General features: G+C 38.8%; 1 protein-coding gene across 2 annotated transcripts; it reads right to left on the reverse strand.

Moving 5' to 3' along the window:
• Positions 1–5,874: 5,874 nt before the first annotated feature.
• Positions 5,875–11,609, reverse strand: adcyap1b (adenylate cyclase activating polypeptide 1b). Of its 2 annotated transcripts, XM_032565788.1 has the most exons (5): positions 11,300–11,609; positions 10,931–11,035; positions 9,911–10,045; positions 9,451–9,555; positions 5,875–8,858 (listed from the first exon to the last, which is right to left on the reverse strand). In XM_032565788.1, the coding sequence occupies exons 2-5, from the start codon at positions 11,032–11,034 to the stop codon at positions 8,675–8,677; spliced, it is 528 nt and encodes a 175-aa protein (XP_032421679.1). In that variant the 5' UTR covers position 11,035; positions 11,300–11,609; the 3' UTR covers positions 5,875–8,674. The 2 variants fall into 2 exon arrangements, with proteins under 2 accessions (XP_032421679.1, XP_032421680.1); XM_032565789.1 differs by lacking the exon at positions 9,451–9,555 and having other exon boundaries at positions 11,300–11,607.
• Between the last annotated feature and the right edge of the window lie 2,114 nt (positions 11,610–13,723).

Raw genomic sequence — 13,723 nt, forward strand, 5'->3', positions numbered from 1 at the left:
ATCTTGATTACAAAGACTATCACGGATTACTGATTAAAGAGTATAGCTGTTTTCAGCCATGTCTCAATCAATAAACAAAGGTTCTATTATGAAAGGGGATAAGTTGGAGGGGAGTCGTTCAACAGTAGGGAACAGGGTGTAGGGGGGAGCTAGATGATATTTGACTGTTGTCCTCCCCAGGGGGTACAGGATGTCGCTCACAGGTGTGAATGAAGAGCCTGGTTGGTTGCCGCACCTCCCCACGTTTTCCTCTTATACTATGTCTTTCCCTCTCACAGAGCTTCATTTTTTTATAGAGCTGCCACACACAATTCCCAAAGAGTTGCTTGCTGACAGGCAGTTACTTTAATGTTGAATACGTGTGAAAGATGGGAAAGCCTGTACCGGCTATGTGCGTCAGCTTCTTAAAGTGAACACTTACCTTTGTGTTGTGCAAGTGAGGAGTAGGAGAAGGAGAGTTCTAGGACTTCCACTTTTTGAAAGCATCATAACGAAGAACATGGAAAAGAATGTTTTATATTTAAATCTATTTCTGATATAAATAAAAACCATTAGGTAACTCAGTGCTAGATTTGGCTGTAAGCCAAGAAAATAACTTCTTCTCCAGTGATTTTTTTTTCCTGACAATACTGTTTTTCATTGTCCAAAGAGGCTGTCTGGTTTGCAACTCTGCCCGTGAAGTAATACCGTTTAATCCCTCTGTCTTTGCCAGTGTTCTGCCGACATATTAAACACTTTCCTACCATACAAGCACTGCCTGCCTTGATGACACAGATTGAACTTGCATTCATTAAAAGGAGAGAGAAGAGACATCAGCTCAGGCTATGTGTTAGGGTGCAAATTTTACTCTCATACTCGACAGCTAGTCTCTCTTCCTCTCACTCTCTCTGTGTCATCATTACCTCTCATCCCCAATGTTGTGTGTGGACACATTCACATGAATGTGTTCAATAGAGGAGTTCACATTTGTGAGAAGCTTGTGCTGTGTCTTGTTTTAATGAACATAAAGTGAACACACTTCACCCTGTAGTAATTTAATAGCAAAAGGGAGATTTACAGTTTTTAAGAAGGGAACTTTGAATATATGATGCAAAAAGATCCATAGCATTTTCAGTCAAGGTGAGAGCTGAGTGATTGCTGGGTGCGTGTCTGTGTGCATGCGTGCATGTGTGTGTGTGTGGGGGGGGAGGGGTAGCCTTATACCCGTTATACTATACATTAAATTATTAATTTAATGTATAGACATATGCATCTTACCTTGCTTTAAACTTAACTACACTATCTTAAGATTTTCCTTCATACAGAAGGCTCAACAAATTTCTTATCCATAGATAGGAGGTAAAGCAAACATGAACAGATGTTGCACCATCTAACTTGTCTCTCAGACCATCCTACAGTTTTAGCACCTAAAACAATAATACATACATTGTCTTGAAGATTTTGTTGGCTAATATTCTTAAACACAGTCAAGAAGAGAAACAATGTGGTATTTAAGCTTTCCTAAGACATACATTATTGAATTTGTAACATTTTTTTGATTTTGGATGTAGTAATATAAAAAGTGTGAGGTACATTAGTGTTTTGGGTGTTAATAAAGAACAACTTTCCTTTCTTGTAGTTAGTTAGTAATACTATTTGTTTTTGACAATAATAACATCTAAAAGAGCAAAACAAATCTCATCTGCAATGACTTGATGGCAGTCATTGCAATCAGAAAATGGTCTAAATGGGCTGTATTTCATTAAAATTGTAAAATGTTGTTTTCTTAATACAAAAATAATACACTTTGGGAATGAGAGCATCAATTCTAGTTGATACACCACTATAGGAAATGGCTCATGTGGGACATGACAACAAGAGAGAATAAAATTTGTGTTAGGCAACGCAATCCTTGATATGCTAATTTGTGAATGATGTTATGACCTATTTATAAGCTTCATTTCATAAAATGTATTTTTAAAAAGCAGGAACTGGTTCAAGCCAGTCATGTGAACTTAGCTTATGAAGTTTAGCTGCTGATATATTAAAACAAATTAAATAATTTTAGCTGACTGAAATGAATTTATAACTACGGTAGTTCTTTTTAAGAATGAACTGGGAAAACACTACTTATTCCATTTAGTAAATCTGTCCCAAGATTTAGATGCTACAACTGTGTTTATCTGTAGGTAGAAGTAAGATTCTGTACTTATATCCTGGTGAGAAACATGGGGCAGGACTACAAAGAGCATAAATACATCCCTTCTGACAAATCTCAAGTTTATTTTATTTTTTTATTTTTTTTACACCCAGCAGCTAATTATACATAATTCAGTGTTTGCACAACCTTGCCCTAAGCACTATGAGTAATGTTTGACTAAATGAGCAAGAAGCAAAAATGACAAAAGTGATGAAACGGCAAAAGGTGACATTGCTCATTTAACTCTTAGTTCAAAATTCAACAATTGTTGTGGTTCACAACAAATACATACTGTAAAATGGTATCCAAAATGGACATTTTGTGATCCCATAGGGTGCATCACAAAACTTCTTAGCACGCTGCATCCCAAGAAGTTAAAAAACCAGCAGACTCTCCTGCTGTGGAGCACCTGCTGTTTCCCAACCACTTTCTTTCACAAGCATAATAAAAAAGCAGAAGGAAACCAAGCATTATGTGCACACTTCTAATAAAACTTGGTCTCTGTTAAATAATGTTAACTCTGCAGTTTAGCAGAGGGTACATAATAGGATGAAAAACGAAGAGAATGTCACTAAAACAAAATCAGGGGTCAAGTAACATTTGACAACGATGGATCAGGTTTCAAAAACTATAATCAAAACATATAGCAGACTTTAACATTAAAACAAGAGTATCATATGTACTTTAGAACATGAATTTATCAAATATGACTTTCTTAAAAGTATAGTTTTGAGTTGGAATCCATCCCTTATGAGCTCTTCCAAACTCTTAAATTGGCTTTACTTCACAGTCCTCTCAAAATTGTAGTTATTCCTACTTTTCGTTTTTCTCTCTGTCTTACTTTGCTTGTGTGGAATAACATAAACTAACATTCTGTGTTAGTTTCTGAGAACCTAACTTTTTGTTTACTATTATTTATAAACCATTATCATCAAAACTTATATAAATAGCATTTTAAAGTGTTAAATGTGTTTAAGCAAAAGTTTTAAATTAATTGCATCAGTCTAAGTGTATTTGATCCATACAATGTATGAGCTCCATTTTCTTATTCAAAATACTTGAATAAACCGAATTTTGATGATATTCTAGTATGCTAGTAATGAGAGTGTCAATTGAGACCAAAACCTGTTGAGAAAAACTGAAAACCATTTCTCTCTGGGATGAAGTAAACCTGATTATTTTGCTGATGAATTCTCAGGATTTCAACCCAAAATAGTTCATTTGCATGATAGAAACCTTTGATTCCCGCAGCAAATAGAAAGAAAGACTTTTGAAATTTGGTAGCTAAGAATATTCTATGTGGTTATTTTTTGCTTCCTGGCCAAGAAACATTGCAATAAATGACAGATAGTTGTGGTCATGCTTGGTTAGTCAGTCAGCAGAGGTAGTTTTACCCTCTGAGCTGGAAACATCTCCTGATCAGTGGTCCATGTCTTCAAACCTTCGCCCACAACTCCTTCTCTTCACTCACTTCTCCCTCTTTGTCTTCTGTTGCTCTCATAGGGCTTGTGTTTACAGCAGAGTACCTCCTGCTCAATGACAGATATGACAGAGCTCTCTGTGAGTCTGTGTTTAGGAGAAAAGTAGCATCATTGCTACCATGCTCAGGAGTCCCATTAAAGCCATGGCCGGATTATAACCCCCACCCCCAAAAAATATAATAAATAAAACAAACCTAACCACTGAATAATTCATGAGTTGACACTCAGGAGGAGTGCAGTGGGTGGGAGGATGGTTGCATCATCACTTGTGTCTGGGCCTGTCTCATGAGTTCTTTATTCCAACCCTGAAAATGCGAGAGAGATTTGGGAGGAGGAGGGGAGTGTTTGTACAAAACCTCACAGCAAGAGAGGGAGAGAGTGAGTAAAGGGCAGAGAATGTAAAGTCTCAAACAATAGATCCATTTCAACCATGCATCCACACTTCTGGCTTTACATACTCTTCAAAAATACTGGAACAAAGAAGGATGGGTGTGGCTGCAATGCTGGAATCCTCCAAGGAATAGCCCCTCAACCATTTCCCCTCTGACACTTGGAACATGATTAAGATGTGTCTAGAGCCAGAAGAAAGATTATTAGGCACAGTGCATCCCTTAAAGCTGGGTAAGGTGTGAGCTTGTCTTATTTTCATCTGCAAGAAGAAACTGCTCTCCTGAAAGACACAGAAAATGAGATCAATCAGAGCAAAGATAATGATAGGGAGATGAGAAGTGCAGCGATGCACGCCACAGAGCAGAAGCAAAGCAGCGCTAAGAGGAGGGAGGAGTCATTTTTTATTGATTCAGGCATTAATGTACATTATGTACAAATTGGTCGAGGGTGGCCCTCATGTGCAGTCCTGTGCTGTGCCAACAAATTGAAGCAATTGCCTTGATATCCACTTGTGGGCGTATGGGAGCTTGCATTTCAAATCCAATGTGATTTTTTTTGTTTCCTTGTTTGTTTGGACATTTAACCCCAGTCTTTTGATCCATACTCATATACTTTGTTTTATTAGTAAGAAAAAAAAAGCTGCAATAAATATCTGTGAATCTTCTCTTGTCAAGAGTCCCATCCCTGCTTTTATTTTTGACAGCTGAAAAGTCCACAGGAGGGCGTAAATAAAGAATGGAGACAACTTATATTTCCCAAAGGTGGCTCAGACACTGACAGTTGACAATCTGTCAGCCTTTTCATACCAGTGGGGCAAACATCATGAAGCAGCTTGTTCAAGAGGGGAGAAAACAAAGATATATGTCCAAGAGCATGAATGTTCTGTGCTCCTCTATGCTGAAGATACTTGTGTTTATTCCAATAATTGGATCTTATTAAAATCTTCTGTTCTCGAGTCACATATGTGAGGTTTTACGCAGAACTCCATTCCAATGCAGACTCTGACCAAGGTCTGCACACAGACAAAAGCAAACACACTTGACACACACGCACACACACAACTGTGTCCCTTTGTGGACCGTTGCCATGCAACATTTCTCTGATTGGGTTAGTTGAGCTCTAGTGAATGTGCAGTCACACACACCCCTACACGCACAACACACGCTCCTCCCAGTTGATGAGGATCAGATCACACACAAACTCGACGCCACACCCATCCTCCTCTCCCGCGGGACACAGCTGCTCCTCCAAGGCCGAGGATGGAGAAGGAAGAGAGACATGGCTCTTACAACAGGAGGGAAGTGGTCTCCTCTCTGTGAGCTCTGCTGCTCAGTCCAGGGTCGAAGCTTTCCTTGGCTGTGATGATCGATGGTTCGTTGTTGGTTAAATTAAGTTTTACTACCAATAAATATCAACCCCTTTTTTTCTTAGAATACATACACTTTACCATTTAATCAGTGATAAACAACACCATTTGGATTCTGCTTCATGTGTGCTTCAAGTTCGTTTCATGATAATTTTTTTTTTCATTTCTAATGATTTTGCTATGAAAAGAGTGCATTCACGTCAAGTGGACTTGAAATCGACACACTCCACTAGAGCTTTTTTACTATACTTGCTGGAGAATTTCTAAGCCTATTTTCTTTTGTGAGTTTATATTTGTGTTTACAATGGAAGATGATCTGTCTTCAGAGGTACACATTGATCGTATAATCCCAAGATATATTAAGTCCAGAGTCATTTTGTGTGTGACTAAACTGTTTGTGTTGGATCCTCTCGGAAGGGTGAAGTATCAAAGATTAGACATCGATTGGAAGGGTTTTGTTGTTTACAAAAATTTATTCATACAAATCTTACAACACTTTCATGACATTGAGAAACGTAAGAACCCCATATAAGGACTTGTGTGTGTTTAACGATGCCACTTTGCACTGAGGTTAAGTTCTAAAACACAATGTTCTCAAATAGATAAGAGTTTACACATTGAAGTAAGGCGTTGGGCGCTGTCAGAACTATCAACAACAGGCATTTTCTATTATCTTAACAACATCTCTGTTATTATGCTCTTAGACCCTTTTTTTTATTTATTCGAAATAGTGTTGCACAGAGTCGTAAAGAATATATATAGGGGCTATTTTTTGATCATATAAGTTACTGACCGATATCAAAATAATCAACAACACCTCATAATCAACAATAACAAACACTGGTCATTGTTCACAAACTCTCACAGACACTAAACAACTCAAACTCATGCACACACACACACACACACACACACGCACACGCATGTTGCCTGCTCCACCAACATATACATTCTATTCTTGTCTACAATATTTTTTTTTTTACTCAAAAAAACTCATTGGCCATGCTGTGAAAACAAAAGCCTAATTCTACTACTGTTAGGGCAGACTAAGCTGAGCAATTAAACAGAGTAAAAGGAAGTTTCAATGTAAGCTAATGGACTGCAGCATCGTAGGGCCACTGAAATTGCCATCTGTCACTCGTGGCGAATTTTTCTTAGGTTTCTTTTTTTTTTATTCTTTTCATTTTTTTTAGGTTTCTCACATCAAAGCAAGGCACAAAAGCCAAAAGCTGTTTCCACCTCCACGTCTGTGTTCAGTCACTCATAATACACATATATGTGTGTTTGCCACACACACACACACACGCGCCCACACGCACGCACACCCCATGCACACGCATACCCACAAAGCTTGTGGGTTAAAGCCGAATTAAAAGACGAGTGTGTTATTTTCTATGGGGAGAACACAGTCCGCTGATTCGATTGCAAGAGTACGCACAAAGCTGCAATTGCATACTAGGGAATAAATACTTGGAATGTTCCCTTATAAAAAGTCATAGGGGGTTTCCTGTCTGCTGGAAGGGGTGAACTTCATTCAGCTGTGTTCTGGCGTTAGAGGGAAAACCTATCATCCCGCAGGAAAACCTCTGTGAGGGGAATTCAACATCTGATATTCTGCTTTATCAGACTCATTGACCCTAATCTCACTGAGGCAGAAGAAGCCCTCACCTCTTCTCTGTTTTTAACAAATCCTGCCTTCCCTGACTCTTGAGGTGCTGCGGCTGGTTTCTTGTGCAACCTCTCCTTCCCTCTCTTCTTCTACACTCTCTCATCTCCATATCTCAACCTAACACTCGTTCTCGTTCTTTTTTCCTCACTGCACAGCAGACATCCGACACAGATCAGCTTCTCACTAACAGTTGAACACAGCACTAAATCAGCAAAGGCCATTTAGACTGAAACTAAATTTTAAAAAACTGCTACAATAAGACAAAAAGTAATCAGCGTTCTGTTATATCCACCATGACAGTGGCAGGGGAGGTAAAGATTCAACAAGTCAGTGCAGTTCCAGTATCTACCACCTCCAGCCCTCATTGTTCACATTTTTTTGTCACAATATAACAGAGGGGAGGGCTTCGGAAATGAGCTTGGCGCAGCCCACTTTACAAAAATAGCAATAAAAGCACATAGGCATGCAGTCTCTATGCGAGAATTAGCAAGGTGTCAGTTTCCACATGCACCAAATAAAAATTAAATATCCTCTTTCAGCATCCAGGATTCTGATGATTCCTTTGTGCTTTGTTTCCTGCTTTTCTTTTTTTTCTCTCTCTGTTACCTGCATACAATGAACAGATTAAGCACAATTTTCCAGATATTTCTGTTGGTTTACAACACTGAGAGGATCAAACGTTCTTTGCACAGTCCTGTAGAGCGTGATTTATCTCCTACTGTGAAATGACTTTGAGGCAAGTAACCAGGCAGTGATTTCTGCTACCAGATCTCCTGTAAAGGCAATAATCCCCCTGCAAAAGCCCATGTGTGACTGAGTATCCATACTTTCTACACAAACAGGGTATATTTTACCAGTAGAATGGATGGATGTGTAAATCATCCATATATCCATCAGATGAAAAGCTGTCCAACAGAGACCATCTCATTTTAACGCCCTGGAGGGGTAGCAAAACTCTCCAAACCCACAGAGCTCCCATTTAAGGGAGAATGGAAAAAAGAGGGTAGCATCTATCATTTATGATAAGCCCACATGTGCCTCACTTAGCATGCTCACTGCGTCTTTGGGCCTGCTTTTGGAAAACAAAAACAAAAACAAAAAAAAAAACAACAACACTAAAAAAATAGACTACAAAAATAAGTAGTAACATTCAATACTTTGATTGTCTTTTGAAAATCTATTTATTTTCTGCATATGTGGATGACCTTAGGAGATTTCAAGCGCATAAACGTTGAAGGTGCACATCTATCTTTTTTTTTCTGATTTCATCATCATCTTTTTTTGTCATTTTTTTTCTGTTGTTTTCAACATCTCAACATGAAAAATAAAAATATTGGTCCACAAAGTAGCTATAACTGTGCGGTATCAAGTGCTTTTGTACAAAAAGGGAAAAGAAAAAAACGATATTATTAATAAAATATTCATTTTAATGGCTTTACTTCATACATAAATACATGTTGAAAGAACACAGGCGCAATCCACTGGTTGGTCAGATATATCTGAATGACTTTGAGTTAACGACTGGATGTATATACACAGGAGGGCAGTTTTGGGCGCTTTTTCTTTCTTTTTTCTTTCTTTTAACGGAGCTACAAATAGGCGAGCCGGCGTCCTTTGTTCCTAACTCTCTGTCTGTACCTTCTACCCAGAACCGCTGCCAGGTATTTCTGCACGGCCATCTGCTTTCTATAGCGGCTGTAGCTGTCGGTGAAGATCCCATCTGAGTGTCTTTTGGACAGGGGCTCTGACTCTTCGTCCATGCTGTTGTCGTCACTGAAAAATAATCGGGGGGAAAAGACACAGAACGGAAGAAATCACGATAAGATTCGTTAATCAAGCAAGTTCAGCATAAATTTGTGTTTTTAAATTGTTTTTTTTATTACTACTACATACAGAGATTGATTATCATTACGCTTTGATCAACAGTTGGGCCTTTATTCTTTTGTTTTTCGTTTTTTTTTTTTTCTTTTAAATATGTGGAAAATATGGTAATACCGAATTGCGCATTTGATTTAAAGAAGCGTATCAATTATTCATTTGAAGCCCAATGGATATTCTGACGCATGATTTTTCATTAGCGCATAGACTTAGGACAGTTAATTCAGAAATGAATGGTGCAATCACACCTCAGTTGCAGGGAATTTTAGAATAAGACTCCTGTGTTTATTACTTTCGTTTTTGCAAAACAGAAACACTATATGCATAATGAAGACCTCTAGAGGGTTTTATGGACAGGCAACACAAAAAATAATAATAAACAAATAAATAAAAATCACGCACATATAATGGGTGATGCAAGCAGCCTGAAGTTGTGCAGCGCAGAAACATAAAAAAAAAAAAAAACGCTGAAGAGAAATGCCCTTACCCTGCACGAACAGTCATCAGAGAATGCAGATAATGTCTCGCTGTTAACTGACCCAGGATCTCCCTCAAGGCTCTACCTAATTCTTCCTCAGCATGCCTTTCTGGTCTGAGATGATAAAACGCCAAAAAACACATAGATCATCAGAGACTTAAAGGAAAAAATAATAATAACAGAAACAATGATAAATGAAATAAAAAGAGGCGCAGACAAAAATGATTCAAGACAGCCTAAAATGTCCCCACCCATCGGCATGAGGTTCAAAAATAATAATAATACCAATTTTAAAAAATAAATCAACAGTATTAAAAAAAAAAAAAGCCTTAACATGCTCTCCCTCCGTGATCTTCATGTTCAGCAGAATGGAAACAACAACTTGAGGCTACTCGGTATGGAAGTAAGACAGGACAAATTACACGGGGTTCTCTGTCCCAGCTGCAGTACGCATTCAAGTGGGATTTACCTTTTTTCTGGTGGGTAGTACAGGCTGTACGCATCGTCGTTTAGAGATGGGGGGCTTCGTATAGCAAGCTGGTCGCTGTCAAAGCCCATGTCGGACAGAGAGTTGCCATCCTCATCAAACGCGTCGTTTTCAAGTCTGCAATGTGCAAGGCAGTCGTCAGAAATCCGATGCAGTAGAAAAATAAAATAAAATAAAAATAAGATGCGTGCCTCAAACCAGCAGGCACGCCATATGTGTTTCTGATGAAGTAAGAGAAGTATTAAAATGTTACTTTTTTTTAAAATAATTACTTAAAATGACAAGCGTTTCAATTAACCCTTTTTCCTTCTGGTAGAAAATCTGTTTTATATTCCAACTTGCTACTGCTGATGATTTCAGCGCAGACTTCTGACACATAAATTATTAAAAAATTGAAACAATAGGTGTTGAAAAAGATCGCCTATAGGCTATAAGAGTGTGGGCGGTGGAGCCTCAGAAGAGAATGGGGGGAATAAATCAATTAAAAGACTGCTTAAAAATAGCTGCAAAATTTCTGAATCGAAGAGAACCACGCCCAAATTTAATTCTGGATATGCTTTTAGCAGGAAAAAAGAAAAGAAATAAATCTTAAATGGGAAGAGCTCTCCGATTCGTTTTGCCTCGCCTCTCCTTGGTGACGCCAGTCCATCGTCATCCCAAGGGCTATCCAGCGCACCGACTGCTCTCTCATTTTTAATAAGGGGGAGTTCTGTGAGCCGTCCCACCGGACTGATACATGTACGCAATTTCCATAGGCATTTTCCACTGAACACCTGCGTTTGTGTGCTTTGGGGAAATTATTGCACACCCATGTTTTTTTTTTTTGGTTTTTTTTCCAGCTCAGCGCTCTAAAATTGCGCATATATTTGCGCACTTGTCTGAAATAAAGACATAGGATAACAGTACGATTGGAACACTGAAAAATATGCTGTTAAACACAATTTTGAAATGAGTAATTTAAAGAAGTATAGCTTCAGTAAGGAAGGATTAGGACAAACCTACCTGATCTTAGGGTAACTTAGTCCTATAGGTGTACAGAAGACGCTGTAGTGCATTAAGATTCCGTAGATGAGCAAGATTAAAGTGGCTTTACTCGAACTGGCCATGCTGTTGATGAAATACAGACAGGAAACAGGTTACTTTCTCTGCTGAGAAATGAACACTCTTTGTTTAATCACAGTAACAGACGCTGGCTGCTATTGGTTTTTATATTTATTTTAACTAAAGAAAAAAGCGAGCCACATGCTGCCTTAATAAAACGATTTAGGTTTTGTTTGGGTATTTTTTTTTCTTTGTGGTGAAAGTTTGAGATTCAGATTTTCCTCACAAAAAAAATTGTATTAGACAGTGGGGGAAAAAAGGCGCACATACCTAGAGCAGGAAAGCAGGTGTAGCGCTGTGCTGTGTAGGCTGTGATCCGGGCGCGGCTTTGTTGTTTGTGCGTGTGTGAGAGTTTGAGACACGGTGTTTCTTCCTCACAGCACTTCTTTCCTGGCTCAAGCGCCTCCGTTGGGTCTCCTTGTGTTGATCTCCCCCACTCTTTAGTGCAGCCCGTCTCACTTTTATAGACACAGTGAAATTGAAAGGGACGCAGCCTGGTCGCAAACAAAAAAAGACTCTGCGCTAGGTGTTCTTCTACATAGCGCTGCTCCAAACTTTTGTCCTGCGCTGCTGATTGCCGTGGATTTTTATCCGCGCATCGTAAGCCTTGGCCCCCACCTCCCTCCTCCCCTTCTTCCTCCTCCCTTCACCAAGTCACATTAAGGATGCTATGGACGTCATCAAGTCTTCCTCCCGGAATATAATGGTACAGTTCCTTCCTCATCGATGCATCCATCAGACTCCCGCCCCCCCTCCATCCACAGATTGAAGTTTACTTTAAAACTTTCAGCTTTTTGCTAACGTAGGGGAAGGTATGCGTAAAAAAAAAAAAAAAACGAGTTTCAGATGTTATGACCACTTTTTCAAGGTCTTTTTGATTCACGTCACAGATTAATGTTTAGTTACCACCACTGAAAGGGGATTTTTTTTTTTTTTTTTTTTTTTGCTGGTACATCTGGTGGTTTCATGTAACCATGTGGCTTTGATAGACGTGGCCTCTGGGGACCGCCGGAGCTGTCCGGTGCTGAAATGAATCGGCTCAGATTGCGACGCTTCCAGACTTCAGAGTCGCATTTTCTAATCGTTTCCAGTAATTGCTCGTTCGGTAACGAGTGTGTGGTGGCTTTAATGGCCACACAGCTGAAGTACAAGGTCTCTTGGATTTCTAAAATACATAAGGGACCTGAATTTAAACAGGGGCTGGTGACGCAGGATAGCGTTTTCCGATATAAACCTACAGCCTATGTAGGTTTTGTGATGATTCTATTTCTGTATGTCACGTTTTATTAAAACAGCATGCCACTGTGTGGTTAAAATGCACTGTTTACATTCAAAAAACGAAAAACGTTGAGAAAGGTCTGGAGCTGTTGTTGCAAATGAATCATGTGTATCTTTACAAATATTTCTGAGATCACTAACTGTGTAACAATTAGAATGTGCGCAAAAAGCTCCTTTATGGAGTAAACATGCAGCTGAATTTACAGATTCCATGAAACTGCAAAAGTGATCAATAGAGATATCTTCTGCTGTAAGATTAGCCTAATGTATCATTTATGATACAAAGAAGTACCTTGCTGGGTTTTGCTAAACGTTTCCAATAAATCATTACATCATGAATGTACAACACTTTATCACCTCCTTTAAAATCCAAATTGCATCACAGTTTATGTCAAGTTTAAAGGATCCGACACCGATTTACTACCACATGCTTACATCATGTTTACTTCCCATTCAGAAAATTGGGGGGAGATTTCCTGAATCCACGGCTTCTTCAGGCCATAAACATATAACTTCACTGCAGGCCTAAAATCCCTCTGTATCATTGATGCTCAATTCATCATATATAACCTTTACTGCACTATTTTCTTTTTTTTCCCTCAGTATAGGTGGTTGTGCCTTGTTGAAAGGTGGCACATTGATAATAGGGTAGCTATTTTGCTCAAAAAAGCATTCACATTCTTACTAAGCAGATTTACATAGAACCTTTTTTTTAAAATATCGAGGACAACACATCTTTCCTTTGCACGATTTTTCTGATGTAACACTTTTTAAAAGCGAGGAGGGGGGAAAAAAACACATTTTCAAACATGACTTGTGTTACAGTCCACATGCATTTGGGGCCCCCTGTTGGCTTTGGAGCTCCAAGCAATTGCTTAGTTCACTTACCCTGCAGATTTGCACCCTTTGGTAGCTACTTTTTAACAGCTTTCAATTATTTAAAAATAAATAGGGCAATGTAATATGTAAGTCACGCAACTAATACTGAAAAACTTTCAAGGTAAAAGTAAAAAGTGTGACAGAATGACAAATTCATTATAACAAAAGTATTTTCCCTTTACTACACATAATCTGAGTATATCTGGTATATGATTTTGGATTTATCCTAAACCAGAATAGCATGCCTCCTCTTTTCACCTCCGTTTTTGGAGATTTCCCAGGCACATACTTGGAACGAAGCAAACCCATCACATCCCCTCTGGCCTGCCAACACCTTGGGATCACCAAATATGAGCTGGAGAGTGTTATTGGGAAAAGAGCTGTCTGGTTGTTCCTTCAGGACCTGTGAGCCCTATGACCCAATACTGGATAAATGAAAGATAATGTCCTAATAGATCTTGAACCTTAAAAATGTATTTGAGGTCATGTTGATTAATTTATCTTGAAGAAATCTCTATGCAGTCCATTTCTATATCC

The sequence above is a fragment of the Xiphophorus hellerii genome, chromosome 6 (assembly GCF_003331165.1).
Source record: "Xiphophorus hellerii strain 12219 chromosome 6, Xiphophorus_hellerii-4.1, whole genome shotgun sequence".
Taxonomy (NCBI): domain Eukaryota; kingdom Metazoa; phylum Chordata; class Actinopteri; order Cyprinodontiformes; family Poeciliidae; genus Xiphophorus; species Xiphophorus hellerii.

Coding starts and splice junctions, on each gene's coding strand:
- adcyap1b (XM_032565788.1), bottom strand. CDS start 11,034: ATGGCCAGTTCGAGTAAAGCCACTTTAATCTTGCTCATCTACGGAATC. Junction 10,046..10,930: donor CTAAGTTACCCTAAGATCAG/GTAGGTTTGTCC, acceptor TGCACATTGCAG/ACTTGAAAACGACGCGTTTG. Junction 9,556..9,910: donor TACTACCCACCAGAAAAAAG/GTAAATCCCACT, acceptor TTATCATCTCAG/ACCAGAAAGGCATGCTGAGG.